A 16,149-nucleotide genomic window follows, 5' to 3' on the forward strand; every position below is an offset into this window, starting at 1 on the left:
TTAACATGAAATGAACAGAAAAGGAAAATTGTGTTCTGACTTCTTTAGAAATATATATTTTTTGTTTTTTTTATTCTTAGATTTTTTCCAGCTCCAGTCCGTAAAGTTAATCTCCAACAAGTAGGACAAAGGATCACCTGCAGCTCAGACGGGATCAACCTGAGCTCACCTGGTCCACCAGCCCTTCATCCAGCATCACCAATAACAACACAACAGCCCATCAGACTGAGCAGCAGCTTTACAGCATCAGCAGTTCTCTGATACTTCTAAACAGTGACATGGATCTATATTACATCTGTGCAGTCAGCACTCGCAGAAACAGGAAGAGAGCAACCTTCAGAAAAAGACATTATACATCCATCCAGTGGAACATTTTCATCAGATCTTTACAGGAGATTCGATCTGAGCTCTGTGGAGCCTGATCTCAAGGGTTTTAAGTCTGACACTGAAACCAGAGGATCTTTCTGTCTCTTCAGATTCACTGTGATGGGAGTGATTTCAGCCCTGAGTGATCACGCTGATGTTTGCACAGAGCAGATAATGAGGTGAATGTTTTGGCACATTGGTAACAGTGAAACAGTTTATTAGTAATGTGGGATCGTTTGTGTTTGGAGTATGAACTGAGATTCCTGAAGCTCTTGTCACACTGGTCACAGCTGTAGTTTCCTTCCATGTGTGTACGTTCATGATAGATATGACTACCTGAATGTGAGAAGCTTTTGTCACAGTGTCTGCACTTGTATGGTTTCTCTCCTGTGTGGATCCGTTTGTGTGATTCAAGCTCCAATGCAGAGATGAAAGATGACCCACACTGATCACAGAGGTGCTTTTTAACCCCACTGTGAATCAGTTCATGGCGTTTTAACTCAGTTGGTGTGGTGAAGCTTCTCCCACATTCTTTGCAGTATTTCAGTTTGTCTCCAGTGTGTCTACGTTGATGTCTTTTTAGGGAGCCTTGCCAATTGAAAGTTTTTCCACAAAGGTCACAACGAAAGTCTTTCCCACCAACACAGTAATGACAGGGTTGAGAACTGGATCCATCTGTGTCGCTCTGCTTCTAAACAAAGACACAAAGACAGTGTAAGTCAGTCCTTCAACATTTTTATCCTGAACGTCGCCTGAAATAAAGAGCATCTCTGCAGACGTCCAATTACATTTTACTGTTTCAGTTAACACAGATAAAAATAAAAATACATACCTCACAGTAGCTGCACTTGTAGAGTCTCTTTCTGGTATGGATCTGTTGGTGTTGTTTCAGGTGACGTGGAGATTTAAAAGTCTTCTCACACAGGTCACATTTATAAGGTCTGTCCTCAGTGTGGGTCAACATGTGACGTTGTAACTGCCTGTTGGTTATACACTGTCTGCCACACTGATCACAGCAGTACACATCATGTCCGGTGTGAATGCGTAGGTGTATATTTTGGTTTTCTTGCCGGCTGAAAGTTCTGCCACAGATGTCACAGTTGTATGCCTTAATTCCAGAGTGGGTAACTAGATGCTTCTGTAAGTAGCTACTTTGAGTAAAAGCTCTGCCACACTGATCACAGTTGTACTGTTTAACTCCACTGTGGATGAGTTGGTGATGTTTTAGAGCATCCTTCCTGGAAAAAGACTTTCCACACAAGTCACAGCTGTACGCTTTAACTCCAGTGTGGATGACCTGATGCTGTTTTAGTGAAGCCTTCCTAGTAAAATCCTTCCCACACTCGTCACAGGTGTGTTTTTTCTCTCTCTTTCTTCTTTGAGGTTTGTCGGCCTCCTGAGAGCGCTGACTTCTCGCTCCATGTTGGTCCTGCAGTGACAGAGATACAAACAGAGGCAGTGAGTGAAATGCAGTCGTGGAACAAACTCAACCTTCAAACTCCCTCTATTAACACTAGTTTTAAACCTGAAGGTGGAGTGTGGCACCAAACACCTTAAAGGTCTATTATCCCCACCTGCTGGTAGTTCTAACACATTACATCCAACCTGGTGTTAAAAATAATTCATGACTGGTGAAACGTTTCACTATAGAAAACATTGGATTCATTTTTGATGAAAGGCAATTAAATGTCATTCATTTTCAATCTATATTAATAGCATTTCAATTTATATGAGCAAAAAAACTCAAAAAAGGGAAAATATACACACTTAACGTGTTTACTGCCCGATATCGGGCTACCGTTGTGGTGCTTTGAACGTGTTTTTTGCAGTGATAAACCAATATTAAGTCTGTTCGAACAACAATAATACCAATAATAATAATATTATTAATAGTAATCAGAATAATAACAATAATAATAATAATAATGTACTTCCACAGCATGTCTTTTATCCTAACTGCTCTCTGCAGATAGCCCCGCCCCTCTGTTATTCTGCTGGAGGTTTCTTCTTGTTAAAAGGGAGTTTTTCCTTCCCACTGTCACCAACGTGCTTGCTCATAGGGGGTCATATGATTGTTGGGTTTTTTGTCTGTATGTATTATTGTAAGATCCACATTACAATATTGATTGATTGGTAATTTATTTCAACATGTGAACAATATACAAGTACATTTAGAAAAGAAAATAAGAAAAGAAAAGAAAATAAGCACCTTGGGGCAACTATTGTTGTGATTTGGTGCTGTATAAATAACACTGAATTGAATTGAAAATTTAATTAATATCACTACTACAACTAATAATAATATTAAAGAACAATACAAACAATGTTTGTAAACACAATTTAAAAATACATAATAAAATGCAACACAGTCATATAACAGGTTAGGAGTATGAGAGTCTTAGACGTGACTGATTATTTGGTGAAACTGTGATATTTTCCTCACCTTCTGTGTTGAGCTCATTGTTTCCTCTGTAGTGACTCAGCTGAGTCCAGATGGCTGAAAATGTTCCTCTGCTGCTCCGTCAGACTCTTCTCCTCCTGCTGATCAGCTGGGACACAAAACAGATCTTTGTTAGGCTCCACACTGCACTGAAGAGTCAAAATGTCTCATATGTTCATCTGACAACACAAAGTACAAATTTCACTCTGATTGCTTGTAGAAATCTTGTGAGACGTGTTGTGCTGCAAAGTGAGGAAACTCTCTCACTCACTTATACTTCAGGAGGAACTTTGTGACATTGGCTCTAATATTCTAAGCAGCCCTTTACTATGACAGGGCCAGAAAGTCCTATTTGAAGGTTTGGGAGAAGGACCATGTTAAAGGTGGATTGGGGTTTATACACTTTGTTATGATACAGGTAAGGCTGTAAGAGCCTGAGAAGGTGTCCTGAATGAACCTCTAAAACCAGTTTTCAGCTAACGACTCTGCTTCAGTCTGGAAAACAGCAACTACAAGTTTAAAGACTCCATCAACAATTCACACCCAGCAACAGCCTGAACAGCTCCTCCTGTGGTTTCCACAAACAGGGACAGACCTGTTACTCCCCCACCCCACACTTTCCACACGTTCAGCCCCCCAGTTCCACCCCCCACCCCCACCATTCATAATAACAGGGGCCCACACCTGATCACCACTTCACAAGTCTCTCCAGCCCCCATGGTGCCACTCTCCAAACTCCACCATTCCCCAAAGTTTGATTCTGTTCATCTGGACGTAGCTTTTGCAGTAGGAGAAACGTTTCGTCACTCATCCAAGTGACTTCTTCAGTCTCAGCTGACTGCAGCTTTCCTCAATCTTCAACAGTACATTTGCATAATGACTGAAACGAGCACCACTGAAGGAACAATGGGCTGGGAGGTCAGTTATTGAGCATTAATATGCAAATTCTCATGAACAATGATCAACAACCACTGATCGCTTGCAGCGACTCCCCAACTCTTTGTGAATGGTACTCATGGCCATTGATCAGCGATCTTTGATTAATGAGCTTTGATCAGTGGTTTCAGTGCTTTCCTTCCTGCTTTGACTGCAGCTGTGTTTGACACAGGAAGACATTATTACATTCTTCACACTCTCCTGCACATTAACCATCTCTGTGCTTTCAAATATGAACACTGTTTACTTTCATCTCTGTTTCATTAGTTTTTGTTAACATCTTCCTGTGCATCACTTTACAGCAGCCACACTCATTAAAATGAGACTTTGTAGGAGTTCACTTCCTCTCATGTGTTCATCCACAGCAGCTGGACAATAACGTTTATTGTGACCCTGATACTGCAGCAGATCGCTCTCATCCATTTCCTGTTATCACTTCAAATAGAAATGAGGCTGTAGAGGTTTGGTGCAGGCAGAAAAACAGCTGCAGGGACAATGAAAAGACTTTTCTGCTCCAACTTCTCCCAGCATGCTGAGCTAATGATTAGTTGGTGTTTTTCTCCAAACACTATCTCACTCTTCTCTCAACGTGTTCATAATAAACTGTGAACAGACACCGAGGAGAGCAGCAGAAGACCTCATTCAGGAGCTAAACTCAACATGAACTGAACTCACAGTAAAGTTAGCTCGGTGCTTACCTTTAGATGAGCCCACAAACCGAGAGAAACTCCGTGATGAAGCTGGAACTCTTTCCAAACAGGAAACAGATCAGGGAGCAGAGACCCACGTGGTTCACGCTGATCTCAGCTACGATCCAGGAGACAAGGGTGGGCAGATCGATGCAGATATCGATCCAAACGTTGGTACTACTTTATTCTCTTTGAATGAAAAAGCAGCTCTCTGTGCAAACACCTCCTCTCGTGGAACATCCTCACTTTGCTCCGCCCTCTTCTTCTACTTCTTTATATCGTTCATTGGCGGTTGTCAAACAACAACATGGTGCATTACCGCCACCAACTGGTGTGGAGTGTGAACTGGAACATCGACCCTCAACTCGTACCAAACCATTTATTCTCCTTGAAAAACTGGAATAAGGCCTGATAACTTTCACTTCTTGAGTCTTTTTGCAGTAAATCAATAAGATCCAGTTTCATTTTTATGTTACTGAGGTTTTGGATCAGTTACCTTCTCACAGTGTAATATAACATGTTCTACAGTTTTCTCTTTTTTGAATTATTTGAATGGAGGTTATAATCCACCATCACTGAACTGAAATGAATCTCTAATTTGAGTGTATTTTATTGTGCAGGCTGAGTTTGATTAGATTTCTTTAGAGGTTATATTAATGTCATTAAATAGTTTTTTATTTTTTAATAATTCATGTATGTATTTCCTTTTATATACAGCACTAATTTACAATGGGAGTTTCCAAGGTGTGTTATTGCAGGGTAAATGTCATCTAGAGATTTGTAAACATATTCTAATAATATCTTTTAACAGGAGTGACTGATTTTAAAAATGGGATTCTTTATGTCTGTGTAATATTTCATTAGTCTCTGTTACTCTATTATTTCTCTCCATACTCAACCTTCTAAAACCCTTCTAAAAAATGAATGAGTTTGTACAACTTTTGTCTTACTCAAATTGTATAGAAGTATTGTGTTGTATAGCTGGAGACAGCGTTTATACCGCTGTCTGCTTTGGTCGCAAAGCCATCATGGACCTCTGTGGAGATCCGGCTTTCTTTAGATTCAGTTAAAATCAAGGCACTCTTAAAGATCCTCTGGAAAAGAGTAATATTCTTGGAAAAGAGTTTAATAAACATAATTATATGGGCAGTAAGAAATTACACACAGAATATAGCGAGGCAGTTAGCAGAAAGCAAAGTGAAGCGAACCCCATGGTGAAGAGCCTTTAAGCACAAACATAACGAATTTGCAAAGGGATAACAAACAGTCATTATAATTCATCACACATTGAAATATCAGACAAATCAACAATACAGCTCTTCTAAATAGTGGCCCATTAATATTGTGCTGAACACAGTCCAAAAGATTCAATAAGTCACATCAGTCTCTACTGTCTGTCTACTGTTTACTATAATAGCCAAGTAGCTAACAAAGGTAAACAGCAGTTTTCTCAATCCCTACTAATGAGTGTTATCTTGTTTCAGGACAATACCAGGTAAGCAGATGTGTCATTTTTTCTGGGATTTCACACAACCCAGGAAAAATAATTAATACATAATAGGCTTGGAGTGACAATATGAATCATAATAAAGCAGCCCGCCCCCTCCCCTTTTGACAGGTTGTGTGTGAGACTTCAACACAGCAGCAAACAGGCGCATCGAGGCCCCTCACACTCAGTTTTTACATATATGCTGTCAACGTTAACGCTGTCATCAAGATTGACACAATTACAATTTTTAACCCATCTGGAGCGCAGAATGCACGAACTTTGGACAAACGGTCCAAAATGCATTGACAGAGACATTTCAGGGATTTTGAGTCATTCTGCACTCCGGAACGGATTAATTGTGTAAAAAATTTTAATCACGTAATCGTGATGTCAGCATTGACATTAAGTTTAACCCTCAAACCAGAAAAGGATCTTTCTGTCTCTTCAGATTCACTTTGATGGGAGTGATTTCAGCCCTCAGTGATCACACTGATGTTTGGACAGAGCAGATAATGAGGTGAATGTTTGGGCACATTGGTAACAGTGAAACAGTTTATTAGTAACGTGGGATCGTTTGTGTTTGGAGTATGAACTGAGATTCCTGAAGCTCTTGTCACACTGGTCACAGCTGTAGTTTCCTTCCATGTGTGCACATTCATGAAAAATACGATGACCTGATTGTGAGAAGCTTTTGTCACAGTGTCTGCACTTAAATGGTTTCTCTCCTGTGTGGACTTGTTTGTGTGTTTTAAGCTGACCTGCAGTAATGAAGGATGACCCACACTGATCACAGAGGTGCTTTTTAACCCCACTGTGAATCAGTTCATGGCGTTTTAATCTACTTGATGTGGTGAAGATTTTCCCACATTCTTTACAGTATTTCAGTTTGTCTCCAGTGTGTCTACGTTGATGTACTTTTAAGGTGTATTGGTGACTGAAAGTTTTTCCACAAAGGTCACAACGAAAGTCTTTCCCACCAACACAGTAATGACAGGGTTGAGAACTGGATCCATCTGTGTCGCTCTGCTTCTAAACAAAGACACAAAGACAGTGTAAGTCAGTCCTTCAACATTTTTATCCTGAACGTCGCCTGAAATAAAGAGCATCTCTGCAGACGTCCAATTACATTTTACTGTTTCAGTTAACACACTCAGTTTACTGGGCTGCAATAACTACAATACTACCACCATAATACTACAGTAATACTAAAATCATAACTGAAATGAAAATCTGAATAATCACTCAGAGCTGCTTTTCCATGCAGTAGAATTGCTAACATGCTAACACAATTTAATGAGCAGAGTTGTTCCAAACAGTCAGGCTAAAATGACAAGATAAAAATATAAATACATACCTCACAGTAACTGCACTTGTTGAGTCTCTTTCTGGTGTGGATCTGTTGGTGTTCTCTCAGGTAACGTGGAGATTTAAAAGTCTTCTCACACAGGTCACATTTATAAGGTCTCTCCTCAGTGTGGGTAAACATGTGTTGTTGTAACTTTGCATGTGTTGTAAGCTGTTTGCCACACTGATCACAGCAGTACACATCATGTCCGGTGTGAATGTGTAGGTGTCTATTTCGATTCCGCATATGGCTGAAAGTTTTTCCACAGATGTCACAGCTGTATGCCTTAATTCCAGAGTGGATGAGTTGGTGTTGTTTTAGAGCATCCTTCCAGGAAAAAGACTTTCCACACAAGTCACAGCTGAATGGTTTCTCTCCAGTGTGGATGACCTGATGAAGTTTTAGTGAAGCCTTCCTAGTAAACTCTTTTCCACATTCATCACAGCTGTATGTTTTCTCTCCCTTTCTTCTGTGAGGTTTGTCGGCCTCCTGAGAGCGCTGACTTCTCGCTCCATGTTGGTCCTGCAGTGACAGAGATACAAACAGAGGCAGTGAGTGAAATGCAGTCGTGGAACAAACTCAACCTTCAAACTCCTTCCATTAACACTAGTTTTAAACCTGAAGGTGGAGTGTGGCACCAAACACCTTAAATGTCTTTTATCCCCACCTGCTGGTAGTAGAAACACATTACATCCAACCTGGTGCTAAAAATAATTCATGACTGTTCAAACACTCTAAAATCATGCCAGTCCTTCCTGCTGTACACTAATATTAAGACTAGCATGCTAACACACTCAGAAAAGTAATAAATGTTTACCAGGTCTATACTTTTTTATATTTCCCGTTGCTGTTTCCTATTAGATATTTTTTTTATAATTTTCTAAATTATTAAATCCAATGTAACAGTTACTAGCTTGGTTGAGTGAAGGAGAACGTCAGAGTCGGATTGTAACCTGGGGAATTTTTTACTTTTAGTCCCTACATCCCTACATATCACATAGATATCTGTATTTTCTACAACTTACATTTACAAAACAGGCTTTTTACTTTTGGTTTAAGGCATTTGCGGGGAGATATTTCATCACTGCAGGCATCAAAAATCAAACCGATCTGAGCCTAAACAGTAACACATGAAAGCTAAGATGAAGATGAAAGAGGCAAAACTGTGTGACATAGTCAGGGGTTAAAATGGGCTGGTGGGGTCCCCCCCCACTTGCACAGCAATAAACAACTACAGGTGCTCATAAGGCAGCTGTTGTTGTGACACTGAATTCAATTGAAAATGTAATTAATACTACTACTAATAATAAAGAATAATAATTGCTTGTGACTTCTTAATGTTTTTCTAAATATAATTGAAAAATACATAGTATATAATAAAATACAACACAGTCATATAACAGGTTGGGAGCATCAGAGTTTTAGACGTGACTGATTATTTGGTGAAACTGTGATATTTTCCTCACCTTCTGTGTTGAGCTCATTGTTTCCTCTGTAGTGACTCAGCTGAGTCCAGATGGCTGAAAATGTTCCTCTGCTGCTCCGTCAGACTCTTCTCCTCCTGCTGATCAGCTGGGACACAAAACAGATCTTTGTTAGGCTCCACACTGCACTGAAGAGTCAAAGTGTCTCATATGTTCATCTGACAACACAAAGTACAAATTTCACTCTGATTGCTTGTAGAAATCTTGTGAGACGTGTTGTGCTGCAAAGTGAGGAAACTCTCTCACTCACTTATACTTCAGGAGGAACTTATATCTATCTATCTATCTATATATAATCTGTATATAACACAGCTGCTTTGACTGCAGCTGTGTTTGACACAGGAAGAAATTATTACATTCTTCATGATTATACTTTATTCTTTTTGGGGGAAGTGCAGCTTTAAACCTTCACATGATTCAAGTCAACCCAACAAATCAATCTGAACGATCACAGGTGGGAAAAACTTCTGTAGATAAAATGAAATAAAGCCCAACATTCAATCCACAACATGAAAAACATTCTTCTTCCAAATCACCAAGAGCTGCACATTAACCACCACAATATATTTTTATTCTCTGTGCTTTCAAATATGAACACTGTTTACTTTCATCTCTGTTTCATTAGTTTTTGTTAACATCTTCCTGTGCATCACTTTACAGCAGCCAGACTCATTAAAATGACACTTTGTAGGAGTTCACTTCCTCTCATGTGTTCATCCACAGCAGCTGGACAATAAAGTTTATTGTGACCCTGATACTGCAGCAGATCGCTCTCATCCATTTCCTGTTATCACTTCAAATAGAAATGAGGTTGTAGAGGTTTGGTGCAGGCAGAAAAACAGCTGCAGGGACAATGAAAAGACTTTTCTGCTCCAACTTCTCCCAGCATGCTGAGCTAATGATTAGTTGGTGTTTTTCTCCAAACACTCTCTCACTCTTCTCTCAACGTGTTCATAATAAACTGTGAACAGACACCGAGGAGAGCAGCAGAAGACCTCATTCAGGAGCTAAACTCAACATGAACTGAACTCACAGTAAAGTTAGCTCGGTGCTTACCTTTAGATGAGCCCACAAACCGAGAGAAACTCCGTGATGAAGCTGGAACTCTTTCCAAACACAGGAAACAGATCACGGAGCAGAGACCCACGTGGTTCACGCTGATCTCAGCTACGATCCAGGAGACAAGGGTGGGCAGATCGATGCAGATATCGATCCAAGCGTTGGTACTAGTTTATTCTCTTTGAATGAAGAAGCAGCTCTCTGTGCAAACACCTCCTCTCGTGGAACATACTCACTTTGCTCCGCCCTCTTCTTCTTCTTTATATCGTTTATTGGCGGTGGTCAAACAACAAAATTGTGAATTACCGCCACCATCTGGTGTGGAGTGTGAACTGGAACATCGACCCTCAAATTAGTGGTGTGCGAAACTGCAGATTTTGGTATCAGATACCAAGTAAATATGGGCCAGTATCGCTGATACCCATACGATACTTTTCAATAAATAAGGGGGATGCCTCATTGAATTGCTAAATCGCAATTAATTTTCATGAACTTAAGTGTTTTTTGTGATGTTTCCTAATTATACATAATTAGGAGAAATAATTTATTTATATTTAAATAAAAAAATGTTTTATTATTGTGGCGGCTCGTGGTCTGCGATGCCGCTGCAGGTGAGATGGACTCACCTTCACTGCATCTACAATGATGCCTCGCCGGCTTAAAACCTGTGCGCTGCTTGTGCTGTTGTTGTTTTTGGTGTTAATGTGTACAGCTGGCAGCAGGAGGGCTGCAGCCGTTGAATGTAGGTACTGTAGTACTGTTACAGCAACCGTGTGATCACTGTAAGGGTGGACAGCGCGCGGCTCGGGGTGAGCCGGAGGCTGGCGCGCCAGCGGGACCTGCCAAGCTGGAGACGGAGGTCGAGGTGTGTGGGGGTCCTGCCACGCCTGAAGGCGGCATGCTGCCCACTTCGGCACGCAGGCTGCATGGTCCTGCGTGCCGGCCGTCAGCTCAGCTGCCTGTAAGCCCCAGCTCACTTCCACTTCTGCGATGCCGCTGCAGGTTTGGTGGTGGTGATGTGTATGGCTGCAAGCAGGAGAGCTGAAGCCGTTGAATGTACTGTTACAGCAACCGTGTGATTATTGTAAGAATAAATGATGCAGCGAAGCATGAAAATGCCATCGGGTCTGCCGTGGTGGTGATCTTTTTTTTTTTTTTGATCTTAAGTGCACGCAAACCAGTAAACAAATTAAAACAAATACTGTTGATAAACTATAATACAAAAAATCACAATTAAAATTCTCAACAACAAAAACAAAAAAATATATACATTGTGGAGGTATGTAATAACGACAGGAGAGGTCGCAGTGTCTCAGTCACTCCAACTTTATTAACTGACTCTCAGAACATCACATATAGTAAGTGCCAAAATCTCCACCCCAGCACTTCCCTTCAACTTGGGTGTGAGTGGAGCCACCTGGTGGTCCGCCACGCATAAAACAAAACATAACTGCATAATGTTTTTTTTTCAATACAGACATACCCCAGCATTTCAGGAAACATAAACTCTGTATTTTCATAAACACTTTCTTTTCTCTTGTAAGATATGTCCAACCATTTTCCCTTTTAAACATGCTATTCTCAAAACTACAACTTAGCATTGGAAATACAACTTTTCCCTTTCCAAACAATTAGCTTCACAGATCAAGCCTTTTCGGTTTAATCACTTCCCTACCAGACCGGGTTCTAACCACACCTGGTGTATGGGGTGTGCTTGGCTCAGAAACAGTCTCTGTAGGAGTGGACTGGATCTGTTTTGCTTCGGTTTGAGTCTCTGTTTGCGGGATCGGCACAAGATGACTGCGGTTCCTTCTGATTGTCCCTTGGGGTCGACTGATGATGTATGATCGTGGAGTTGGGTGGACTGATGTCACTGTGCCCTGTACTTTTGCATCCATGATCCAGACTGGTTGCCCTGGCAACAATTTATCCAGTTCTCTTGTTCTATGTCTTTTGTTAAAACATTCGGTTTGTGTCAGCCTTTTCTCTCTCTCTGAATGACAAATCTGCTGAAAATCAGGCAGACAGGGCTGTAAGGTTGCAGGAAACATTGGCAAGATAGTACGAAGCCTGCGCCCCATGAGAAGTTGAGCCGGGCTGTAGCCATTCGCCAGTGCTGTTGTTCTGTATGCCAGCAATGCCTTGTATGGATCGCTAGCTTTTTTGAGGAGATTCTTGATGGTCTGGACGCCCCTCTCCGCCTCGCCGTTGCTCTGCGGGTACCTGGGACTACTGGTGACATGCTCAAAACAGTAGTCCTTTGCAAAGTCTCTCATTTCTTGACATGCAAATTGTGGGCCATTATCGGTAATCAATACTTCAGGTATTCCATGGCGTGCAAATATTGACTTTAAATGCACAATCACATTGGCTGAACGAGTTGGGCTGAGTTGAGCAATCTCGACATATCTCGAGAAATAATCTATTACCAACAGATAGTTTTTGTCTTTTAGTGTGAACAAATCAGCTCCTAAATTCTGCCATGGCCTCTCAGGTAAACGTGTGGGCATAAGAGGTTCCCTCACGTTAACTCTCAACTGTATGCACAGCCTGCACTTAAGGACAAGTTCACTGATCTGATTACTTAAGCCTGGCCACCACACTGCTTGTCGGGCACGTTCTCTACACTTAACTACCCCTTGGTGTCCCTCGTGTATTTTGTCCAAAACTGCATTTCGCATGTTTGCAGGTATGACCAACCTTGTGCCTCGCAGTAGTAGTCCATTGTGTACACTCAAAACTGCTCTTTCGGACCAGTAGTGTTTTACCACTCCCTGCAGCTGGTTCCTGTCCGGCCAGCCCTCTGCACAGAACTTCATGACTTGGGAACAGACGCTGTCAGACTGTAGCTGCTCACGGAGATCTGTAAGGTATTTGCTGCTAGTAGGAAGGCCCTCCAGCACTGCGTCAACGTAAATATCGGTGTCCTCCATAAGATCATTGTCTCTGGGCATCACGCTGCCTGCCAGCGGTAACCGTGACAGCGTGTCGGCTGTGGTGAGGCTTTTGCCTGGAATGTGCCTTATAGTGTAAGAATACCTCATTAAGCGCATGCGGAATCTCTGTATCTGCAGTGGAAGCAAATCCAAGGCTTGTCCTCCAAGTAGGCTCACAAGTGGCTTATGGTCAGTCTCAAGCTCAAAGTGTAGCCCTAGAATAAAGTCACTGAATCTTTCATAGGCCCAGGTGAGCGCCAGCGCTTCTTTTTCCAGCTGAGCATAGCGCTGCTCTGTGGCTGTCAATGATCGTGAGGCATACGCGACTGGTGACCACACGTCATTGTCTTTCTGTAGTAAAACTGCCCCCAACCCGTATGAAGAGGCATCTGCTGAGATCTTTTGGGGTTTGTTTGGGTTGTAAAGCTGTAGTACTGGTGCAGATGACAGTTCTTGTTTTAAACTGTTAAACGCGTTTTGTTGCTCGTGCCCCCAGTACCAAATGTTTTTAGTTGAAAGCAAGTCTCTCAGTGGTTTGTCTTTTTCGGAGAGGTTTGGGATGAATTTTCCCAGCTGATTCACCATTCCTAAGAAGCTCCTAAGCTCACTCACGGTGCTTGGCTCTTTCATATTCTGCACCGCACTAGTTTTGTCAGGGTCAGGACTCATGCCTTCAGATGACACAATGAATCCTAAGAATTTCACTGCTCTTTTGCCAAACTCACATTTTGACATGTTCAGGGTAACGCCCGCCTTCTCTGCACGGTCGAGGACAGCGTGGAGTCTCATGTCGTGCTCCTCTCTCGTGGATCCCCAGACCAGGATGTCGTCCATGTGGCACACGACTCCCGCGAGGCCGGCTGTCACTTCCGTCACCATCATGTTTTGGAAATGCTCCGGTGCACTGGAAATACCAAATGGCAAACAATTGAAATGGTACCTACCAAATGGCGTAATAAATGTGGTGAGGAGAGCAGATTCTTTGGACAGCGGTATTTGCCAAAAGCCCATGTTTGCATCGAGCTTGGAGAAATACTGCGCACCTGTGAGCATGCCTAGTGTTTGGTCTACAGAGGGAAGGATATATCTTTCACGACACACTGACTCATTTAATGGTGTCATGTCCACACAGAAACGGACTTTCTCTTTGTCCTTTTTGGGGGCTACGACCATGCCGCAACACCAGTCTGTGGGCTCTTCCACACGACTGATTACTCCCAACTGTTCCATCCTCTCCAGCTCTGTTTTGACTTTGCCCAGTAGTGGCAGTGGAACACGCCTTGGCACTTTCAGTGAATAAGGTTTAGCGTCAGGCTTCAGCTTAATCGTGTATGGTTTTTGAACAAGCCCAAGCCCATCACATAGTTTCGGGTACGCTTTCTTCACTGTCTCAAGGTCAACATTGTCCATTCGGCCAATTAGTTTCAGTCTCACAGAAGCTGTCCTGCTTAAGAGAGCTACACGCAGATTTCTGACTACATAGATTGTCTCTGTAGTGCTCCTGTCACTGTAGGAAATGTCTTCCTTTGTGGACCCAAGCACGGTCAGTGCTGCACCTCCTGGTCCATACAGTGGCTTTTCAGCTTTTTGCAAATGTTCATTTGGCTGCTTAATGTCTTTGAATGTCTCCTCTGAGATAGCTGTGACATCTGCCCCCGAGTCTAATTTAAGTGTCATGCTTTTGCCTCTCATGCAGATGTTAGCAAGCCACGGGTCTTCTCCTGAATCCAGTTCACCTAGGAAAAGTCCATCTGCACTGTTTGCCACCTCATGCACAGTTGTAGACCTACAAACTCTCCCGTAGTGTCCACGTTTCCCACAGTTGTGGCATTCTGCATTTTTAGCTGGGCACTGCTGGGTGCATCTGTGCTTTTCCACATTTAGAACATGTTTTTTTCTCTTGTTTTGTCATTTGTGGTTTTTGTGGCTTGAACTGCTTTTGCTCTCTGCTTCTGAATTTATTTGGCTGTGATTTTCTGACATGCACGGCATCCACGGCTGTTTTGCCAGTGCTGCTTTCACCTCTTAGGTCAGTTTGCTGTCTTTTTATTTCCTCAGATTGTCTTGCCATTGTGATAGCTTTAGTTAGGGTCAAATCTTTGTTGAGCTGCATTCTCTCTGACAGTGGTGAATCTTTAAGACCCACAACGAGCCTATCCCTCAAAAGTTCATCGTGAAGTTCACCATATTCACAGTTTTCAGCGAGAGTATTTAGAGCTGTTATGAAGGAGTCAACTGTTTCTGATGGCTGTTGTACTTGCTTATTAAACTTTGCTCTTTCATAAATCACATTCTTTCTGGGGACAAAATGTCTATCAAATGCGTTTCTGACTGCATCGTACTGCTGGCGCTGCCTGTCTGTTAGGTCAAGTCCCCTTAGCACGTCGTCAGCCTCGTCTCCCATGCAGTAAACTAATGTGTTCACTTGGTTAGCATCTGTTGAGCTGTTCAGATTACTTGCCATTCTAAAACGTTCGAAACGTCTGATCCACTTCTCCCATTCCTGGGGCTTTGCGAAGTCGAACGGTTCCGGTGGCTTGATGGTAAAAGTAGCCGCTGGTGGAGCTGCCATAACCGGGCCAGTTGCTACCAGTAGAGCTGCTGCTTGCTCCGTCATGTTTGTCGCTAGCCGATCGCCAAGCTGACTTTCTTTTCAATTTTCTCAGTTCACCGCTTAGAGCGAGTGCACTTCTGACACCATGTTGTGTTGGGCTCTTGAATAAAACTCCCCGCTCAAGCGATAACGTGGAGCAACAACCATCTTTATTTTAGCTTACTCTCGTGCTGATTACATACCACCATTTCCTGACTAGATGGTAAGTACTGCCGCCTAGTGGCGCATGATGTACATCAATATAGATTACACCACAAACGGTAAAACGACTGAACCTGGGAGGGAGAGAACAGGCAGAGGAAGGTCCATCCTGTGAACGAGGCTGGTGAAGGCGAGCAGGAAAGGCAGAAGAAGGCTCAAACGCCGGTGGTCCGGGGGTAGTCCTGGGGTAGTCCTGGGGGGAAAACCAGAGTCTGTCAACCCCATCGAAGCAGGGCGGCCACGGCGAGGGGCCTGGGCCGGCACTACATTACTGTCCAGAAGAACATGTGCAGGTTTAAGTCTGTCAACACACACAGTCTCCCTTGGATCCCCAAAATCCAAAACAAAATGTTTCTGGCCCGGTTCGATAACCCTGAATGGGCCGTCATACAGCGGCCGCAGCGGTGTCCTGTGGGCATCGTGCCTGACAAAAACAAACTTAGCAGTCTCTAAAGTCTTTGGAACAAAAGTGTCAGGCACGCAATGGTGCACCGGACCAGGAACCCGAAGCGAGTACAAAAGCGGGTTGAAAGATAGCACAGATGGATCGAAGCAGGGGGGAGGGTTCTCGGGCAAGAATTCTCCAGGCA

At 42.7% G+C, this 16,149-nt stretch overlaps 1 protein-coding gene across 3 annotated transcripts; it reads right to left on the reverse strand.

Moving 5' to 3' along the window:
- Window positions 1–478: 478 nt before the first annotated feature.
- LOC148101561 (uncharacterized) lies at window positions 479–8,749 on the reverse strand. 3 transcript variants are annotated; one of them, XM_087846457.1, is made up of 4 exons: window positions 8,732–8,749; window positions 7,536–7,787; window positions 1,199–1,711; window positions 479–1,057 (listed from the first exon to the last, which is right to left on the reverse strand). In XM_087846457.1, exons 1-4 carry the CDS (start codon window positions 8,747–8,749, stop codon window positions 479–481), a joined length of 1,362 nt encoding a protein of 453 aa, XP_087702583.1. The 3 variants fall into 3 exon arrangements, with proteins under 3 accessions (XP_087702583.1, XP_087702582.1, XP_087702584.1); XM_087846456.1 differs by having other exon boundaries at window positions 1,199–1,795; window positions 7,275–7,787; XM_087846458.1 differs by lacking the exons at window positions 7,536–7,787; window positions 8,732–8,749 and adding an exon at window positions 2,810–2,827 and having other exon boundaries at window positions 1,199–1,795.
- Between the last annotated feature and the right edge of the window lie 7,400 nt (window positions 8,750–16,149).

This window comes from Neolamprologus brichardi, chromosome 9 (genome assembly GCF_056152115.1).
Source record: "Neolamprologus brichardi isolate AB-2024 chromosome 9, ASM5615211v1, whole genome shotgun sequence".
Classification (NCBI taxonomy): Eukaryota; Metazoa; Chordata; class Actinopteri; order Cichliformes; family Cichlidae; genus Neolamprologus; species Neolamprologus brichardi.